The 19,189-nt window shown below is 52.0% G+C and overlaps 1 protein-coding gene and 2 long non-coding RNA genes across 5 annotated transcripts in view; all 3 read left to right on the top strand.

The window, feature by feature from the left end:
• The first annotated feature begins 102 nt into the window (after window positions 1–102).
• Window positions 103–13,198, top strand: slc5a6a (solute carrier family 5 member 6a). Of its 3 annotated transcripts, none has more exons than XM_076016307.1 (18): window positions 103–121; window positions 5,954–6,039; window positions 6,839–7,107; window positions 7,474–7,695; window positions 8,680–8,745; window positions 9,198–9,249; window positions 9,748–9,815; window positions 9,945–10,099; window positions 10,187–10,327; window positions 10,436–10,565; window positions 10,649–10,737; window positions 10,957–11,069; window positions 11,165–11,232; window positions 11,322–11,408; window positions 11,502–11,686; window positions 11,778–11,881; window positions 12,324–12,445; window positions 12,539–13,198. In XM_076016307.1, exons 3-18 carry the CDS (start codon window positions 6,982–6,984, stop codon window positions 12,749–12,751), a joined length of 1,941 nt encoding a protein of 646 aa, XP_075872422.1. In that variant the 5' UTR covers window positions 103–121; window positions 5,954–6,039; window positions 6,839–6,981; the 3' UTR covers window positions 12,752–13,198. The 3 variants fall into 3 exon arrangements, with proteins under 3 accessions (XP_075872422.1, XP_075872420.1, XP_075872421.1); XM_076016305.1 differs by lacking the exon at window positions 103–121 and adding an exon at window positions 703–859; XM_076016306.1 differs by lacking the exon at window positions 103–121 and adding an exon at window positions 3,060–3,332.
• A 762-nt stretch (window positions 13,199–13,960) lies between these two features.
• On the top strand, window positions 13,961–14,532 carry LOC142881886 (uncharacterized). The gene is made up of 2 exons (XR_012925717.1): window positions 13,961–14,088; window positions 14,126–14,532. It is a non-coding gene; the product is annotated as an uncharacterized LOC142881886 (long non-coding RNA).
• A 1,915-nt stretch (window positions 14,533–16,447) lies between these two features.
• LOC142881881 (uncharacterized) overlaps window positions 16,448–19,189 on the top strand; it is a 2,907-nt gene continuing 165 nt past the window's right edge. The window contains exons 1-2 of the long non-coding RNA XR_012925716.1: window positions 16,448–16,568; window positions 17,131–17,254. This is a non-coding gene — a long non-coding RNA (uncharacterized LOC142881881). The remainder of the gene's footprint in view (window positions 16,569–17,130; window positions 17,255–19,189) is intronic.

Genomic DNA, 19,189 nt, shown 5'->3' with positions numbered 1-19,189 from the left:
ACAAGGAGACGCGCCGACCTTTGCAGCTGCGCTCTGAGGGCTGCGCACTGGGAGAGATGGAGGAGGAGGAGGAGGGACGGAGCTGCTGTAATGTCACCGCTGCGACCGAGCCAGGACGCAGGTAGGGAGGGGGGGGGGGGGTGTCCCGGGTGGTCCCGGGTGGTCTCCGTCCGCCAGTCCCTGCCGCGAGATCCCGAGGTGACTGGCCGCGGGTGGAGGCGCGTGCGATCGGAGGGCTGGCTGATCGGGAGACAATCAATGGCCACCGTCGTCATGGTGATCAATCAGCGCGATGATGGGGATTTTCCTCGCCGCCGGCGGGTGCCAGTGACGGACTGGCTCGCTGAAAAACAACCGACGCGCCTTGACTGCGTCACCGCATCACAGAGGTTAAAAGCAGCTCGCTTTATAGGAGCTCGGACTTGAAGCTGTTCAAGTTATTCAATGCTGCTTTTGAGTTTAAAAAAAAACAAACAAAAAAAACAAAACACTCCGTATTGACTCGAGCACATGTGCTGCCTTCAACGTCGGAAAAAGCAGTGGTGCGTTGAAGCTGCATACATGACGAGAAGTGGCGTCTATGTAATGCCTGCTGTGATCATATTCAACTTGAGTTCACGCCAGCTGGGTCGTACGTTGTTGCGGCATCGCTACAGATATAGAAAGATGCCCCTCGTCAGGCCTTTGGATGAGTCAGAGTTCCAGAGTTCCCGGTTAACCAGCCACCCCTGAACGCAACACCCGTGTTCCCTTGGCCGGCCGGCTGCTTTCTGTCAAGGAGAGTCGGGGAGACTCGACAACATCATGGCACTTCACAGTTGGTGTCGTGAAGACCAGGACGCACTTCCGGCCGCCTCTGGCAAGTGGCTACTACTTATTAACTATCGTTAGTATTTTGGCGTGTGTGCGAGAGCCGTCAAACGCTGTGAAACGCGTGACGTGTCGAGCCGGGCTCTGACGTTACGGCGACACACGAGGCAAAAATTAAGCCCGCGATAACGTGAGCGCGTGGTGGACTCGCGCTGATACCGCCGCCGTAAATGCTGAAAGAGCAAACGGTAACGAAAGGTAAAAGCGACGTCGCCCGTGGCAGCTTCGCTGCTGGTAAATTACTCGCCGGTGGGCTAACGTAGCTTAGCTTCACGCTAGCCAACCGCGCGGCGGTTCGGCTGGTTTGGGCACAAGCCACGGCAATGAATGACAGACGACGAGCCACGAGCTCTCGTGGCGCGTGTCGTTGATCCAAGTCACGCGCTCCAGGAGTCGACCACCCCCCCCCCGCCCCATTTTGACGTTACACACGATGTTGACCGTCATGTTGCCTTTCAATGAGAATGCGGTTCGTGGCGTGGCGCCCCCCTCAGCCATGGATGTGTATGATGGGTGACCCTTGACCTTTTAGCAGCACTTGGGGGGGGGCAAACATATGGTCCGGTTGGGTGCAACTTGACTTCGGTTTTCAGAGGAGAAAGGTCGGAGATATTTTTTCAAAGCAGGTCGACCAGGTCTCTGGTGGTTCGGACTGAGACGAGACGGTGCTTTCAAAAAAGTTGGATTTCATGTCGTTTTGTGACTGCTCAGACCACCAAAGAACCGTCTGGTTTCAACCTGGATGGGTCTGAAAATGGGATTTTGGCTGCCGGTGTGAACCCTAACCCTGCGTGAGTTCTTCTACCGTATTTTAACTCAATGTAATATTTTGAATCTTTGTAATGCGTGTGATAAAATGCAGCCGATTACTCTTTCACCCCACTGCAGTGTTTGCAGTGTCCACTGCATGCTGGTATCCCCTCCCTGTGTGAACGCTCCCAGTTACACTGGGCTGGTGGTTATCTTTAACGAGTGATCCCGGCAAGCTGAAGATAACTCTTTGCTACTGCGTCTCGTGCTTCTCCCCCCCACCCCCCGATGCTGAGTCCTCAACCCCCAAAAGCAGACTCTGTTCACGGCCCGGTCCGCCCTGCACCTCATCAGGGAGTGTTGGAGCCAAAATATTTATTTTCTTTCCTTATTTCTGATTTATTTGCACTGTGGCTTAATGTGTTAATTATGGACACAAAAGTAATTGTTTTATTTATTTAGTATTTTCTTAGTATTGGTTGCGCTAAGGGCCACGCCCCCACATCACCATAGGCAGGTGACTGCAGCACCTGAACTATATTAGGGTGGTTAACGGGGCCGGCAGGTCTCTTGAGTTGAATGCAGCCAAACAGTTTTAGACCGCTTTTCAAGCACTTTTTGGATTTCTCATTTTTTGACGATTGTTGGATTACTTTGTCGATCTGTGAGTTTGCAAGCAACCTGTGCCGCATTGTCCGCTGTCGCGGTAAGACCGTTTTTGTTTTTTGTTTTTGGATTGCAAATAAACAATCTGAACAGTGGATCGCCGCATCCTCCAGAATTTTTGTTTATCACAAGCACGCTTGGGCGCGTCGAACTGAAACTCAACAATTCACCAAGAGCAAAGCCCGACATTTCACAGGGAAATAGTCGCGCTTTTAGGGAGCTTGACGCTGCCAACCTCTGTCTTGTTTTATGTTTTTGCACACAGCCGAGCCGGACCGGCGGCACCGCTGCACTCTGACTCGTCTCTGTTTATTCCGCCGGGGGTTCCTTCTTCTGACAACAAGGCCAGGGTCCAGCTAACGGTTTAATCATTACTCAACTGGTTGGTCTCCTGAGTCGCTGAGATACCAGCAGCTGTGGGTGCCCAAATTCCCCAGACGACGGCTGTAAAGGCCCTGCTGCGCCTCTGAGTGAAATGTGTTGTTGAGTGCTTTGGTAATCCAGGAGGTTGCCAAGTCCTCTGGCCAGGAATTTGATTTGCTTCGAATTAGAAAAGTAAGATTTTCCACCTCCTCGGGCTTCATTGCACCGTGTTGTTCCCAGCGCTGCCTCTGTTCTGTCACCTTCTTTTATCGTCTAATTGCCTGTGGTTTGTTTTGTACGCCAGGGGGTGTTTGCTCATTAACTACCTGGTGTTACACATTGTCCTGGAGGCTCCTCTGGACTCCCTCACCTCCTTCCTCCATGCTCTGAGGTGCTGGTTATATTTACGACTGCTTCTAGTTTGGCTTTGTCACGGCCGGACTCTGCACACTGTCACCGAAGGCCTCGGCCAACTGGTGCAGAAGAAGATTGCTTGCTCGCTGGCTGGCTGGGAGCTCTTTATGCCTTTGCAGTGGACGAGTGTGTATTGTCTGTGGCAGTGGAGGCTGTGTGCTCTTGGGACTGCAGTAGCTTCAGGGTTCTTGTCAAGTGTCCCGTCGTTGGAGCAAACACATTAACCGCAGTGCTGCAGGACGATGCGTTGTTGCGTTGCTTCATGCGCAGTAGGTGTTGCCACATCTGACGTCTTCCCACAGTAACGGTTTGGCGCCGGTAGCGGCACGCAACCATCTCGCCAAGGGAGCCTTCAGAAAGGCTCTCCAGGGACGGTTTCAGTTCACTGGCAGCGTCCGTTTATTTTGCAAATCAATTAAGGTACAAACGCAAAGGTTCAATCCACAGCTGAGGGCCTCAGATGGACCTCCTGGCTGGGAGGTGGTCAGGGACCCGGTTCTTCCAGAGGGAGTCCAAGTCGGTGAGCTGGGCTGTGTCTCAGTTGAGGGTCTGAACCCTTCAAACCGAGCGTCCTCCGTCTGAAGGAAGCGTCCTCCCAAGGACCTGGCCTAGAGGGACGGACCAAACCCCGCCTCCCTGGTCACCTCACGGGACGGTCTAGCCCCGGGCGTATTTCCTGGTTGCGTCACCGCCGTTCCCTCCTGCTGGCCAACCCCGGAAGTGACGTTTTCATAGCATCAAGCTAACCATTGGTTCACCATCTAACGATGGCGTTGGATGTTCAAATAAATAAAAACCCGATGTTAAAAACATACAATATTTTATGTGAAATTTCAATACTTAAATTTATATGTGGTGTCTTTGCCAGTAGATGGCGCTAATTTCCCAGGATCCCAGCATGCTTTGCAGCAGCACGCAAAGCATCCTGGGATACAGAAGGAGGTGAAGGATAGTAGCGGTGTAGCCTTGGTGCTAACAGTAGGGGGGCATTTGGAGCGTCCTAAGGACCCTTGGGAATTGGGAGGAGCCTTCATGCAGTGCTATGAGGCAACTTGCTTTCAAATGCAGCCTTGAAGGATGCAGAGCCTGCATTGACACAGCCCTGGACTCTGGTGATCTTGGAGCCCACATTAACAATGCAGCTGAGCCTGTTCTTCTCCTCCACTGATAGACCATAAAAGCAACACATCAATGAAGCAGTGATAAAAGTTCCATAAAAAGCTCTGAGAAACATTAAGAGAATTCAGCTCGGGCAGGAGATGGATACGTTGTTGTTTCACAGTAGACTCTGTGTTCTTGTGGACCTGGAGTCCAGAGTCGGACTGAATGCTGATATGTATCCACCATCGCTGACGTTCGATCAAAGTGCGTTTGTAAACCAGGCGCTCCCAGGAAGCCGCTGCATCTGCAGCTTCTGAGCGGAGGTCCGGACACCACACAGCAAACCATCAATCACCACAACCTTCACCAGAACCCCCAGATACAAAGATACACAAACACATCAGATACTGGCGCATGGAAATACACTCGGGCTGTGCGATCAATCCATTTAAAATCGAAATCTGATTATTTTTAACGATGTTAAATCGAGGAAAATCGGAAATATCGATTTTCCTCTTTCATGTTTCCGGGTTGGCGCCTCTTGGGTACCATAGTTAGTCTCGCCCCCCCCCCCTCTGACCCCCGGAGAAGCTTTTAACTGGCTACCTATGTTTACTGGCATCTGCACTTTATTATTATTATATATTATTATATTTTATTATTTTATTTTTGATCAAATTCGCCCAGCCCTAAAATACACACATGGACGCAAACACACTGTAAAGAGAGAAGTTCATCATTTCAGCTCCTCAGCCGTCACCAGTAGTTTCAGAATAAGATGCCATTTGATTCTCCAGAACATTAAGAAACTACAGGAACTACAAAATCAAAAAGCTCCAATTCAAGCTAAGTTCCCCCAGGTGCTCTCCTGGCACTGGGTCAGTTGTTCTGGCGAGCGCTGCAGTTCCCAAGCGCTCACAATCAGGCAGATTAGAGGTAATGGGCAATAATGATAAGAGCGGGATTTGATGGAGTCACGTGTCTGGGGAGAGTCCTTGATCACGGCGGTGTCAGCTCAGACCTCCTGCGATGCTGGCCGAGCGCTGACAGTCCGGGCCGTGTCCGCCTCACAGAGCAGAGCTTCTCCAGGGTGAGCGCAGAGACGCAGCCACTGCAGGCAGAACCCCTGCAGGCAGAACCCCTGCAGGCAGAACCCCTGCAGGCAGAACCACTGCAGGCAGAACCCCTGCAGGCAGAACCCCTCCAGGCAGAACCCCTGGCTGGTAAAACCCGCTTCTCTCTCGCTCTGTGTAATGATTGCCCGTAGCGTTTGTGCACTGGGACGTGTTGCCAGGCGTCCTTTGTAAATGATAGATGTGTGACAGTTGTTGTGTGTCCTGTGTTTACAACTGATTGACTTTTCTTGGCTTTAAAATGGGAAAATAGAGTCGCTCCGTCGCCTGGATGGCAACATTTTCAGGGTCGAGCTGAGCTCGAAAGAAAGAAAGAAAGAAAGAAAGAGTTTCTCTCATAAAGACTTCAGTCGATACTCTGAGGGCCTGCTCCACGTCGGCGGTGCTGGAGAAGTGAATGCGCTGAGAGACGCAGGGGTGGGATGTGGGAATTTTCCTGCGAGGGGGGAAACTCGCCTCCTCTGCGGCGACAACACAAACAGGCTCCCCGCAGTGCAAGCCGGAGAGAGGAGACGGCCCGAGCGTGTTTGGCCAGAGTATCACCGGGTGCCTGCTGCTGCTCGGCCGCCAGGAGACCGTCCAAAGATCTGCCATAATATTTTCACGGCTCTTCTCCCGGGCTTGTGTTTCACTGCGCGACTGTGTGTCTCCCACAGACTGAAGGTTGTCGGGAGCCACACACTCAGCGAGCAGGAGAGAAGCACTCAGCCCGCAGCACTCGGCCCGCAGCAGCTCCGTCACAGTAAGAACTTGATTTCATTGTCCTTCCTCAACTTTGTCCCAACGCTGGAAGAGTCTCTTTGTTGTCAGGCTGTGACCGGTGCAGAGTGTTTGACCCTGAGCTGATCGGAGGCGTCACGAGTTCCACTGAAGTCTCTTTGACATTTTAAAAAGCCCTTGAATGACGAGAGCTTTTATAGATTTATACATATATAAACCTTAGCACATAAAGATTTTTAGAAGCCTCCGGCAACTTCTCTGTTCTTTTATGGACTGACACTCCTCTAACTTTTAAAACCCATCTTGCTGCGATGAAACCTCAGCCGGCCTCGGTGCGCTCACAACCCATGAAAGAAGGATCAGGGCCACAAGAGAACCCGGTGGTACAGCAAGGAGATTTTTATTTTACTTTTCATTTCCACTTTGAAGTTGAGATTTTCTCAATACAGTCAAAATGTCGTGAAAAAAGTCACAATGTCGTGAAAAAAGTCACAATTTCGTGAAAAAGTCACAATTTCGTGAAAAAAGTCACAATTTGGTGAATGAAGTCGACCCAATCCAGTGCCACTTGGCAGTAGACTGGCTGGATGGTGGGTGAAGCCAGTTGGCCGCAGTAAGCAGGTGAATCCCAGCAGGTTGAGCCTCAGTCACCAGGAAGCTGCTGGAGACTGCAGTTCTCCAGCAGACCTGCAGGCAGAGTTTTTTTCTCTTCTTGTGACCCTGATCCTCTTCCGTACACAAGAAGGTTCTGGTCTCCAGGACCAGAACCTTCAGCGCTGGACCCTCAGTGAGTGACTGCACTGTGCTGCTCTTCCCTCCAGGGGTCCTCAGTCAGTCCTCCTGATGGAATGAGGCCGCCCGTAGCGCCGTGATTGGCCCCTGGACGACCTTTGACCCGGCAGCCAGCTTGACCTGGACCTCCACCTCCACCTCCAGCAGCAGCAGCAGCAGCAGCAGCAGCATCATGGGGGAGGTGGTGCAGATGCGCTTCACCACGGTGGACTACGTCATCTTCGCCTTGCTGCTGGTGGCCTCGGCCGGCATCGGCCTCTTCTACGCCCTCTCCGGGGGGCGCCAGCGCACCACGCAGGTGCGGCAGCGGGGGGGGCACTGCGTTGTCGTTACTCATTGTTGCTTTGCCAGGGAGGATGCAGCCACACAGCAGCTGGTTGGGTGCATACACAGTTTCTAGCTAATGCTAATGCTAATTGTCATGTCCATGTTCTCCAGCTTCCTCCCACTCTAGAACTGAACTCTAGATTGACCCTGTGTGTGTGTGTGTGTGTGTGTGTGTGTGTGTGTGTGTGTGTGTGTGTGTGTGTGTGTGTGTGTGTGTGTGTGTGTGTGTGTGTGTGTGTTCAGTTTAGTCTTCAGTCAAGTCTTCAGTCAGTCTGAAGGCTCCCGGTTCTTGTGCCTTTCTTCCCACTCTTACCACGCACTCTGCTGCCCCCTGCAGGAGTTCCTGATGGCCGACCGCTCCATGTCCTGCCTGCCAGTGTCGCTGTCCCTGCTGGCCACCTTCCAGTCGGCCGTGGCCATCCTGGGGGCGCCGTCCGAGGTCTACACCTTCGGGACCCAGTACTGGTTCCTGGGCTGCTCCTACTTCCTGGGCCTGCTCATCCCCGCGCACGTCTTCATCCCCGTGTTCTACAGGCTGGGGCTGTCCAGCGCCTACGAGGTAAAGACCACCAGGACCACATTCCTGGCGCGGCTCAGCGCCAAGCGTGACCTTTTTGAACTGCGTGTCGCTGCAAAGGGAACTTGACTCTGGCTCTATTTTAGTCACGCTTGGAGCTTCCAGGTTGTCGTCGCACCAAGTCCACGACGTTAACCAGACCACGGTTTCAGAAAGAACCTGCCCAGTCTTAAAGGTGGGAGGGTGGAATATTTGATGATTCTGAATCAGAATCAGCGACATCTGGTGGTTGAATTTTAGATCGCAGAGCTCTTTCACCCACCCTCCCTCTCCTGAGCTTGACAGTGAACTACAGTGGCCCTGTGCAGCCAAACCTGGATACCTAGTCCTTCTTCTTCTTCTTCTTCTTCTTCTTCTTCTCCTCCTCCTTCTTCCTGGTTGGTTTATTTGAGGGCGCCCCCTAGCATTCAGCCCAAACACCAAACGCTCTGCTGTCAGGCAGCTGGATTGTCCCCATCAGGCTTCCTTAGATTATATGCTGGTGCAAGATACCATATTGTACCACAATTATACACTTTCTATACACTTCAAGGTTTACAAAACCATCTACACATGTATACATTTCATAGCTAGACGAGTCTGCCGATCTGATCAGAGTCGTACTGCGAGGTGACAAAGCAGAATAGAAGAACTCTGAAAGCAGTCCACGCGGAGATGATTCAGGTGTGTTTTAGTGGCGGACTGTCGACACTTTCTGCTGGTTGTGCGTCTTGTCAGCGATCTCGGAGCTCGGTCCTCCTTATCTGTGCTTTTAAACTGGTCGGCCTTGACAACAGAACAGCAACAAAAACCAGTGAGTGTCACCGCGGCCTCAGCACGGAGAGTCTGTTAAAGGTTCCTTATCAGGGTGTGGCGTCCCGGAGGTTCAGAGGAGCGATACCGTCCAATAATAAACGGCCGCGTCGCCAGCTGTGCCTTCCGCGACGTCTCCCTGATGATCTTCTCTGCTTCGGTTCCCCTCCACAGTACCTGGAGCTGCGCTTCAACAAGACGGTCCGCATCTGTGGCACCGTGACCTTCATCTTTCAGATGGTACCAACACTCTCCTGACACACACCATGCCCTTTCCGTCAATCATCTTCAGCCTGCAATGAACAGAATTGTCAGAGCACCTCTGGAACTGGAAATCCAAGTTTCCTCTTTGAGATTCTCAGCAGTGGGAGTTCAAACATCCTCCGTCTGATCCGGGGCGGGGGGTCAAATTGAAGGTTTTAAGCCCAGTCGGTCCATCGGCTGTTGGCCCTGCAGTTTATTAATAGGCTCAGTTTAAGCATGCAGGCGGGGGGGTGGGGGTGGGGGGGGTCAAAGTCGCAGCTGAAGGCCCAGCTGTGGTGTTGTTTTATGACAGCACGTGTCGCTGCTCTCCAACCCGACGCATGGCGATGACCTGTGTGAGCTGAGCCAACGCTCCTCTCTCCCGAGTCAGCGTGACCCGCCGGGTTTACTCCTCCTGTCTCCTCCTCCTCCTCCTCCTCCTCCTGCAGGTCATCTACATGGGGGTGGTCCTCTACGCTCCAGCCTTGGCGCTCAACGCAGGTGAGAGTGAGGGATTTACACCTCCTGCCTGTCCACATTCATTCATGAAGGGTGTTTTTTTTCCAGAGCAGCAGCAAAAAAAAAGAGTTAAGTTTCCATCCACATTGGAGCGTTTCAGTCTGAACCTGCACACAGCCAGCAGGCTCAGTGGGCTCAGCAGACATGAAGAAACAGCCTTCTTTATAGGGGTGCAGGAGTATCGCAAATGTTATTTTATTTTTTTCAAATTCAAACGCTTCATTTTAGTCGGTTGAGCCGGCTTGGAAAAAGTCTCCACTCTTTTCTGTTTCACTGGTGTTGGAAATGCACGCTGACAATGGAGAAAATCAGCAATACGTTGGCCTTTTCAGCCTGACAGTCACACCTTAGTCTCTGAATAGTAAAGTTCCTATTTTTAGTTGAATGAAGTGAAATTGCAGCATTCTTCACGGAACTCCTGGCGTGATGTCACTGGTTTGGCTGCAGCGTTCTCAATGACCTCCACCTCTTTGCCTGCAGTGACGGGTTTTGACCTCTGGGGGGCAGTGATGGCGATGGGATTGGTCAGCACTGTTTACACTGCTCTGGTGAGTCCACACACACACACACACACACAGACAGTCTTGACCTCCTACTGCTGGGATCAGTCGGGGACCAAATCGATGGGATTTATGTGTCTCTCTTAATTTGAATGTATTCTGCCGTCCTGCCTGCAGGGGGGGCTGAAGGCCGTCATCTGGACCGACGTCTTCCAGACGGTGGTGATGTTTGCGGGCCAGCTGGCCGTCATCGTGGTGGGGGCCAGCCAGGCTGGAGGCATCACGGAGGTGTGGAGGAAGGCGGTGAACGGCAGCCGCATCGCCGGCCTGGAGTAGGTGGTGACTGACACCCCCTGGTGGTCGCTGCTGGGACTGCTGATGATGCTCAAACTGCACTCTGTGTGTGTGTGTGTGTGCAGCCTGAACCCAGACCCCCTGCAGCGCCACACCTTCTGGACCCTGGGTGTGGGCGGGGTCTTCCTCATGCTGGCTCTGTACGGAGTGAACCAGGCTCAGGTCCAGAGGTACCTCAGCTCCCGCACTGAGAAGCAGGCCATCATGTCAGTACCTCCTGCACCTCCTGCACCTCCCAGTCCTCCTCCACTTCTGTGCTGCTGCTGCTTCCTCCTCGTTCTTCTGAGTGTCTAACAGTGCTGCTGCTGCTGCAGGTCCTGCTACGTGGTCTTCCCGTGCCAGCAGATCGTGCTGTGTCTGGGTTGCATGATGGGTCTGGTCATGTTTGCTCGCTACGGGGAGGACAGTCCTCTGGACAAGGGCTACGTCAAGACCAACGACCAGGTTTCTTCTCCTCGCTGAAAGATTTGGGAGGTGCCGCTGCTGCGGCTGGAGGTTCACCCTGTGGCTTTGGTCCTTGCGTGCAGATGGTGCTGTACTTTGTGATGGACGTCTTCCAGGGTCTACCGGGCCTGCCGGGGCTCTTCGTGGCCTGCCTGTTCAGCGGAGCTCTCAGGTGAGCCAGCAGAGGGACGGACCCGTGGAAGGTCCATCTGAAGCACGTCGGTGTTGTAGAATCTGCTCTTCGTGGACTGAGGTGACCTCAGCTGGTCACCTGAGACCATCCTGGCTGCTAAACCTGTTAACCGACGGTGTCGTGAGGCGGCCGGAGCGATCAAGCGGGCAGACAGCAGGGGGCAGCGTGTATTGAATCAGTTGTGTGTCTGGTCCTCAGCACCATCTCCTCGGCCTTCAACTCGCTGGCGACGGTCACCATGGAGGACCTGATCAAGCCTCACTTCCCCAACATGACGGAAGCCAGAGCCACGCTGCTGTCCAAGGGACTGGGTGAGAGAGCTGCTCTTCTGATGAAGATCATGATGATGATGATGATGATGATGAAGGCCACACCGTGTGACTGTGTTCTGCTTGCTGCTCCTCAGCGTTGGCCTACGGCCTGGTGTGCCTGGCCATGGCCTACATCGCCTCCCTGATGGGGTCCGTGCTGCAGGTAGGAAGCCCCTCCCCCACACCAACAGTTCCAGGTGAGGTTAGCCGCCGCGACCTCTGACCCCTCTGCCCGCTCTCGTCTCTTCTCAGGCAGCCTTGAGCATCTTTGGGATGGTGGGTGGCCCCCTGCTGGGCCTCTTCTGCCTGGGCCTGTTCTTCCCCTGGGCCAACTCCACCGTGAGTCCCGCCCCCCCCGCCACCTAGCTGTCCAATCAGCACGCTGGAGGTGACCGGGTCTTTTATTTGCCAATGTTCTCCTCGCTCTGCCAGGGCGCCGTGGTGGGCCTGGTGGCCGGCCTCGCCATGGCCTTCTGGATCGGCATCGGCAGCTTCGTCATGAACATGTCGCCCGCCGCAGCGCCGACGCCCACCTTCCTGCCGCCGCTGGACAACATCACCGCTGCCGCTGTCATGACCACGCTGGACAACATCACCGCCGCCACTGTCAAGCCGCGGTGAGTCTGCAGCTTCAACCAAAGAGCCAAGATCTCGTCTCCAAGGTTCTCTCTTCAGTACCCTCTGACCCCCCCTGTCCCCCCCCCTCAGGCCGACGGGCGTGGAGGCGCTCTACTCGCTGTCCTACATGTGGTACAGCGCTCACAACTCTGCCGTGGTGGTGGTGGTGGGGCTGCTCGTCAGCCTGCTGACAGGTGAACACACTCACTCACAACAAGACATTCAGGGCTGGGCTGAAGCCACGCCCACTGTGATGTCACATGACCTGTGTGAGGTTGAACGTTTCCTTTATTGACTTCCGCCTGTACTTCTCCTTCTTCTCCTTCTCCCTCTTCTTGGTGGCTTTATTTGAGGGCGCCCCCTAGCGTTCAGCCTAAGTATCAAACGCTCTGCTGCCAGGCAGCTGGATTGTCCACACCAGGCTTCCTTAGAAATATGCTGGTACAGATGGCAGCTCACTGGGAGCACTGGGAACCTGGGAAGCGTTCTAATTCTTCACTTTAATGAAGTTAATTAAGGCCAAATTGAAGCCAAATTTTACACAATGGAATTTTTTTTCTTCGTAAACAGGCCCTGTACAAACTAAAGAGAAAGTGATAAAGGTTTGAGTGTCACTCGTCTGTCACCGTGTTTCAGGACCAATGAAGGAGAAGGACCTGCTGCCCGGGACCGTCTATCCCGTCCTGGGAACGCTGCTCTTCTTCCTGCCCGAGCGCTACAGGGAGAAGCTCTGCTGTGTCACCCCTCTGGCCGAGAAGGTAACCTCCACCTCCAGCGCCACCTCCAGCTCCACCTCCAGCTCCACCGCCACGCTCCCGGACCCCATTGACTTCCTGCTCTGTGTCTTCCAGCCCAGGCAGCCCGCCGACGAGCCGCCCTACCAGAGCGGCAAGAAGGACGGCAACGGCGCCGCCCACCACTCCAAGGAGGACACCATCGTGGAGGACAAGGAGATGGAGAGCAGCAGGCAGACGGAGGAGGAGGACGAGTCCGAGGCCGAGTCCAGGGCGCCGCTGCCCTCCTGCCAGCTGGTGGCGCACTCGGTTCAGGAGACGTCCCTGTGACGGAGACGCACTCCTGACCTGCTTGACCTTTGCCCTCCGTTGTCGACGTCGTCTCCGCTCTCCTCTCAGGGTCGACCGCTACCGGGTTGGAGCGGGGTAGTGGGCGGGGCCTGAGTCACTGGCCAGGGAAGGGGGAGGAGCTTTATGAAATTAATATCTTCATTTTCAAAGAAAAAAAAAAACAAACAACAACGCAGTACCTGGATAGTTGTTGTTGTTGTCGTCGTTATCGTTGTTGTTTTCTGCCAGGCTGGAACTGTGAACTGGGAGAGAAATCCATGCTGGGAGGACTGCAGTGGTCCCAGACCAGTGGCTGCTGGTCCACACACTGGCCTTAAACACTGTCCAGGTGTGCGCAGTGCCGTAGTGCGGCCAGACGCCTCATGAAATGTTGTATTTTTGTAGAGAGGATGAAATGAAAGCCAAGACGATGGTGGAGGTGAGACTGATCCCACCGCGTCCTGGTCGTCCTCGCCACGCCCTCTGCCGCTGCTTCAGACCTCGGTCGGAGCATCACCGGGCAGAGCCAACCAACCAATCAGAGCCTTCCGCTGGGCTGGGGCGCTCCACTCAGACCCACTGTTCCTGGGATGGTCCCGGTGAACAGTGAGCGGTACTGTCAAAAACCATCATCAACTCAAAGCTGTTGTTGCATGAAATCTTAATTCCTTTCAACTTGAATGTCCTTCAAGTGGCGTCTTCGATACCCGACTGGTGGAGTTCACCAAGGCGTGACGTGGTTCTGGTGCAGAGCGACCTGAGCCCATAGATCAGTTAAAAGAACCACGGACGTGACGGACGGGGGTCACGTGACCAGTTGACTGAGTAGTGAAAATGGAGCGTTATGATTGGACAGAGGAGGAGACAGAATATTTTTTTCCAAGTCATCAAAGAGAAAAGTGGAACAAGCATTCTGGACAGCAAACACACGTAAGCAAACAAAGCAAACAAACGCCATCGTAGTTCTCATCAAATCTCCTCCTGAGAGTCACGAGATTTGAGCAGAATTACAGCTGGTGCACTTCACACCATTCAGTGGAAACACCTGCAAATGCCAGTGGTACCTTTAGAACCGTCTCTTTTATTTTGTGAACAACTGTCATGGAAACGCAGCTGCGGTTAATTACTGGCAGTGACATGAGCTCCAGGTTGTTGTTGTTGTTCTTGTTGCAGTTGAGCAAAGTGGGGATGACCTGGTTCAGATCTGGTTTCAGATCTGGCTCAGGAGATCTGGTTCAGGAGACCTGGTTCAGGAGATCTGGTTCAGATCTGGCTCAGGAGATCTGGTTCAGATCTGGCTCAGGAGATCTGGTTCAGATCTGGTTCAGGAGATCTGGGTTCAGGAGATCTGGCTCAGATCTGGCTCAGATCTAGTTCAGGAGACCTGGTTCAGATGTGGTTCAGGAGACCTGGTTCAGGAGACCTGGTTCAGATGTGGTTCAGATCTGGTTTCAGATCTGGTTCAGGAGATGTGGTTCAGATCTGGTTCAGGAGTTCGGTACCCCATCAGCAGCACAGGCGGCTCTCCTCTCCAGCCATGTCCCGGCCTTTAGCAGCGACCTCCTTCTGTTCCAGCAGGCACCGACTCGCGGTGGCAAGGCCACTCTTTGCTCACTCTGTGTTCTGGACGTCCTTGTAAGTGCCCGTCTCCATGTTGATGATGTTGACGATGACGATGCCAGTACGTGATTGCTTTGTGATGTGTATTTTTTTTTTTTTTTTTAAACTCGTCATTGTGTCCTTTTTGGAATCAGAGAATTCTTGACCATCGCCGTGTAAAACATCATCCATTGTTGTTGTGTGCCGAAGCCGCCGTGGTTCCGTCAACCATCGTCCAGGTTGGAACGACCAAATCACTTTGGATCCAAGCAGATTTGTTTGCCGTAGCTCCTCGGCTACGACGGCCAGCTCTTAGTTGCCTTCCGCCTCGTCTCGGCGAGCCAGCCTGGGATCGTGTTGGTAGCGTCTGCCAAACCAACCTGGTTCTGAGCTTGGTAGGCCAGTAGTTCTCATCAAGTCCAACACCCACATGTGTGAATCGTCATCCCTTTGTGCTGAGAAATACCTCGACTTTACCTTGAGCATATAGAATTTGAACCCTCCTTCCCTTTTCTAACCGACAGGAGTTTCAGATGGTATATTTTTCTAGCTTGCACACAAAGGCCTGTGCACATTTCAGGATGTGAAATGTGAAATTCTATATGCAAGAGCCATAGATGTTTGGTGTGGTCAGTGTGTGTGTGTGTGTGCGCGCAGGGCTGGGACTGCAGCAGGACACGCTGCCCTCTAGAGGCCCGGTGTCGGGCTCGTGGGGTCGGCTTGGACCGCTACAGAGCCGGACTCTGGCCTCCACAGCCACCGCCCTCCACAACATTTCAATGGCTCGCTGATTATTAGTTCTTTAGTCACATATGACCAATATGTGCTTTATGTGTTGTATTATGTACTAATATACCTTATTTTTTTTTCATACCTGAAATTACTTGAAGTGTGTTTCTGTAATGTTACCTCAGATAGAAGCCCCACCCACCTGCCTTTCACGTGGACTATTTGATGGTTGCAATGAAAGATGTCCCTTCACATGAAGTCAGACTGAGAGAAGCACTGTGACCACCACTCACTAATGAGCACTAACACACCTTTTCTGAAGCACAACACAGTGTTCAAGTCACAGTGTGAAGCCATCGGTCAGTGGGCGTGGATGATTGACAGGTGGTGGTCACCTTCGCCGGTGCTTCAGCCGGTGGCCTTTTAGCGGCGAGTCCCTTTGGACCGCACAAACGTACAGAGAAGCAGGGCACTTAGTAATTTCCTACAGCAATAAATATTGTTTTGGAAACTATATTTATTGTACTTTTGTTGTGTCATCCCCAAGAATTCTTCCAGTGATGCATTCCAAAAAAAAAGAAAGAAATACTCCCAAGAGCCCAGAAGACACGGCGACTTCTGTGCTTTGGTTGTGCCTTCGCTTTGTGATTTGTATTTAAGTTGACAGGTAGACTTTTCACTGTACACTGGGATTTTTGCCGCAATCATGAGCTTGAAATTCTGTCCAGAACTGGACCAAAAACCCATGTTTATGATTCAATAACAACAATCTTGCGTGTTGTGACTGAGAGGATGATGGTGCGGAGAAGATGGATGTGGAGTGAAGCGTTGTTGGGGGGAGGGGGGGAAGAACCGTGTCACGTAAACTTGAACCGACCGAATCCGTAGTTGTGATTCACTGTTGTTGGATGTAAGACTATATGATTTGTACGTTTAATGTACTTGAAATAAAATGTTTAAAAAAAATAAATAATAAATGCTATTGACAGATTTACAAACTGTTTCCTGTTGTTTTGACTGACTGGATAGTGAAGCTGTTCTCTGAAGGTAACCTGTTAGCTCTACCTTTAGCTTTTCATTCTAATGGCTTCATTTGTTTTGATTTTTTATTTTTTACTAACGGTTTCAAGTTCCACCATCAATAATGCCGTCATTTCACCCAGTGTGCGCTCCACTATAAATTACAACCCAGCAGTCTGGTTGGTGGCGCCACTTCCAGCAGAGAACAAACTTCGAGATTAGCTTCTGCCATTATAAGCAGCGGCTCCTACTATTGATCATTCCCGAGTCATTAACTGTCACGCGACGATAATCTCCGTTTGGAAACAAAACGAACGCCAGAACCGTTGGGGTATTAACGTCAGAAAAGCGTTAAACATTGAGTGGCTAATTGGCTAAGCGCCTGCATGCTAACTAGCAGCTAGCTGGAAGGTGGGACAGCCTCTGAAAGAACCCAACATTGGCGCGTTGAAAAAGTACGCCATTCAAAGTAAGTGGCTTTTCACTACATATACAATATGTGTTGTATTTCTGTCTGAGATCTCTTAGCGTGCTTCGGGTTTGTTTCCGTGTTAGCACAAGCTTGCTTTTTGATGTGTACTAATATCGCTCTGCAGTCTCGCTGGATTGTATTTCTAATGAAAACAACATTGAACGTGTTTCAGATCCACATATTGATAATATCGATCCCAGGATTTGTGTCGGTATTGGACCGATATCATACTGCAGATAGAATAGTTAGGAAAGCGGATGTAAAGTGAATTTCCCTGCAGGGATTAATACAGTATTCTAAACGGAACTGACCATAACTAAGCATGAAGCAATTTGGCGTTATTGACGTCATTTTATTTTGTATACAAAAGTTACTTGTTATCATACCAAAGTGTTTCACAGGAAACAAGAACCGGTACTGGTGTCAGTGACACTGCTGCACAACCAGCTGGTATTCTCACTGTAATGTTGCTTTATTGCGTAGCACCCAGTCATTGTCAGCAACACGCTGTAAATGGTCACGCCACAGAGTTGTGTACTTTCCCCTCTCTTGTCTGTAGATATTTTCAAAGGCGCGGAAAGGAGCCGGGTGAAAGATGTCCTGCTCTGCGATGAGGACGTCACGTCCACGCATTAAATCGTACCCGAGTCAGATCTAATCTCCTGCAACTGATTCAAAAAAAGGTGATTTACGTTCAACGTGAGCTTTGTTCCGCCGCCCGCTCGGTTAAAACAAACACGAGTGATTTGTCACCATCATCATTCTCTGAATCCTCTCCTTCCCTCCTTCCCTCCTTCCCTCCTTCTCTCCCCTCCTCTCTTCCTCTCTCCTTCCCTCCTTCTTTCCCTCTCTCCTTCCCTCCTTCTCTCCGCTCCTCTCTCCTTCCCTCCCCTCCTCTCCTCCTCTCTCCTTCCCTCCTTCTCTCCTCTCCTCCTCTCTCCTTCTCTCCCCTCCTCTCTTCCTCTCTCCTTCCCTCCTTCTCTCCTTCCCTCCTTCTCTCCCCTCCTCTCCTCCTCTCTCCTTCTCCCCCCTCCACCTCCTCCTCTCTCCTGCACTCCTGGCTGGTTTCTCTCCTCTTTCTTTTTCCCACCGCCATCCTTCCATCTCTGGAGGCCCCTGGCCAAAGCAGGAAGGGGGGGGAGGGCCGGAGGGAGGGGGGGAGGGAGGTGCTCCATAAATCCTGCCTGCAGCCGGCGAGCAGCGGCTGTAATGAGGCGTTGTTGAAGTGGTTCCAGTGGCTTTAATAGCTGTCTTCTTTACATGGATTCATCACGGGCAAAAGTAACACACACACACACACACACATACACACACACGTAGACAGCAGCCAACACAGTGCGTCTTTGACAGCAGGAGCTCCGCTCTGCTAAATTCCCAGCTCGCTGGAGCCGCACCGAGCAGGGGAGTTTTCTTTTCTCAGCCACATCAGAGATTTTCTAAATGTGACTTTGCTTTAGCCATCATTGTTTGGAATGCAGCAGCATTCTCAGATTCCCCAAAAAGATGCACATGACTTGTGTCATATTTTTAAATAATTGAATCATTTAAAAAGAAAAAAAAAAAAAAAAAGATAAAAAAGGATTTTCGGCTGAGATCGACGCTTTTCCCAGAAGTTCCAGTCAAACCTTGGCCTCCTGGACCAACTCTGTGTGAACAGCCCCCAAACAGTGAGGTTGCAAAGACAGGGGGGGCGGGCGTTGGTTTTGCATCCATACTCGCTAGATCCCTCCAAAGATTTACGATTGCGCTGAAATCCCGGCCCAGCCTCCGGGAGTCTCCGAGCCCAGCGTCCGACTTTATCCTTCCGTGACCTCCGCCTGAGCCGCCTCGCAGCTCCAAATTAGTCATGGGTGCACCTCCCCGTCCACATCAGATTTACGGCTCCGGCCTTGAACGCCGGCCCGGGCTGTCGGTCGTGGAGCTCGGCCCACCTGGGCCGCGGCGGCGCCGGCGGCGGGAAGAGACGATTCACCCCCCCACCCCCACCCCCACCCCGTCGTCACCGAGAGGCACACAAACACATCCTGACGTGACTCGTGGAAGCACAGCCGCAGGTTTCAGACACACGGCGTCATCGCTCGGCAACGGCAACAGGTAGTGAGAGAGCTGCGGGCTGAAGCTGCTCACACTTCACAGCGCCTGCTGGTTAGGGAGCTTCTCATTTGATTGCTACAGTTGGAACAGTTGTCATCTCTGGGCCATTAGGAGTCAATCGTGTAAACTTCTTGGTTTTCCCCATGACCCACTGCACTAGGAGACACTAGGAGACACTAGAGGGCAGTAAAGATGCGTGACAGTCGGTGTGTGGATGCCCTCGTGTTGTCGCTTCATCGCTGTGAAATAAAAGATGCCCTCCAGCCACTGTTGTAGAAGAAGAAGGAGCCTTTATTCGTCCCACGTTGGGGAAATTTGCATAATTACAGCAACGATACAAAAGAAAAAAAAGAGAGAAATAATAAAATAAAATAAAAATATTTATCAGCCAAAAATATTCTGAGCCAAACAGGGAACAAACGGCGATCAGAAAACAAGATAAAATCGTATTATATTTAATATATTTAATTTCTGAAACACAAAGTCACCTAAAATGATTTCAGCTCATTTTTAACAGATTCTGC

Source organism: Nelusetta ayraudi, unplaced genomic scaffold, assembly GCF_046127955.1.
Source record: "Nelusetta ayraudi isolate G7.1 ecotype Tasmania unplaced genomic scaffold, CSIRO-AGI_Nayr_v1 ptg000222l, whole genome shotgun sequence".
NCBI classification, from domain to species: domain Eukaryota; kingdom Metazoa; phylum Chordata; class Actinopteri; order Tetraodontiformes; family Monacanthidae; genus Nelusetta; species Nelusetta ayraudi.
The sequence above is the reverse complement of the archived record's forward strand: the minus strand, read 5'-3'. Positions and strand labels throughout refer to the sequence as shown.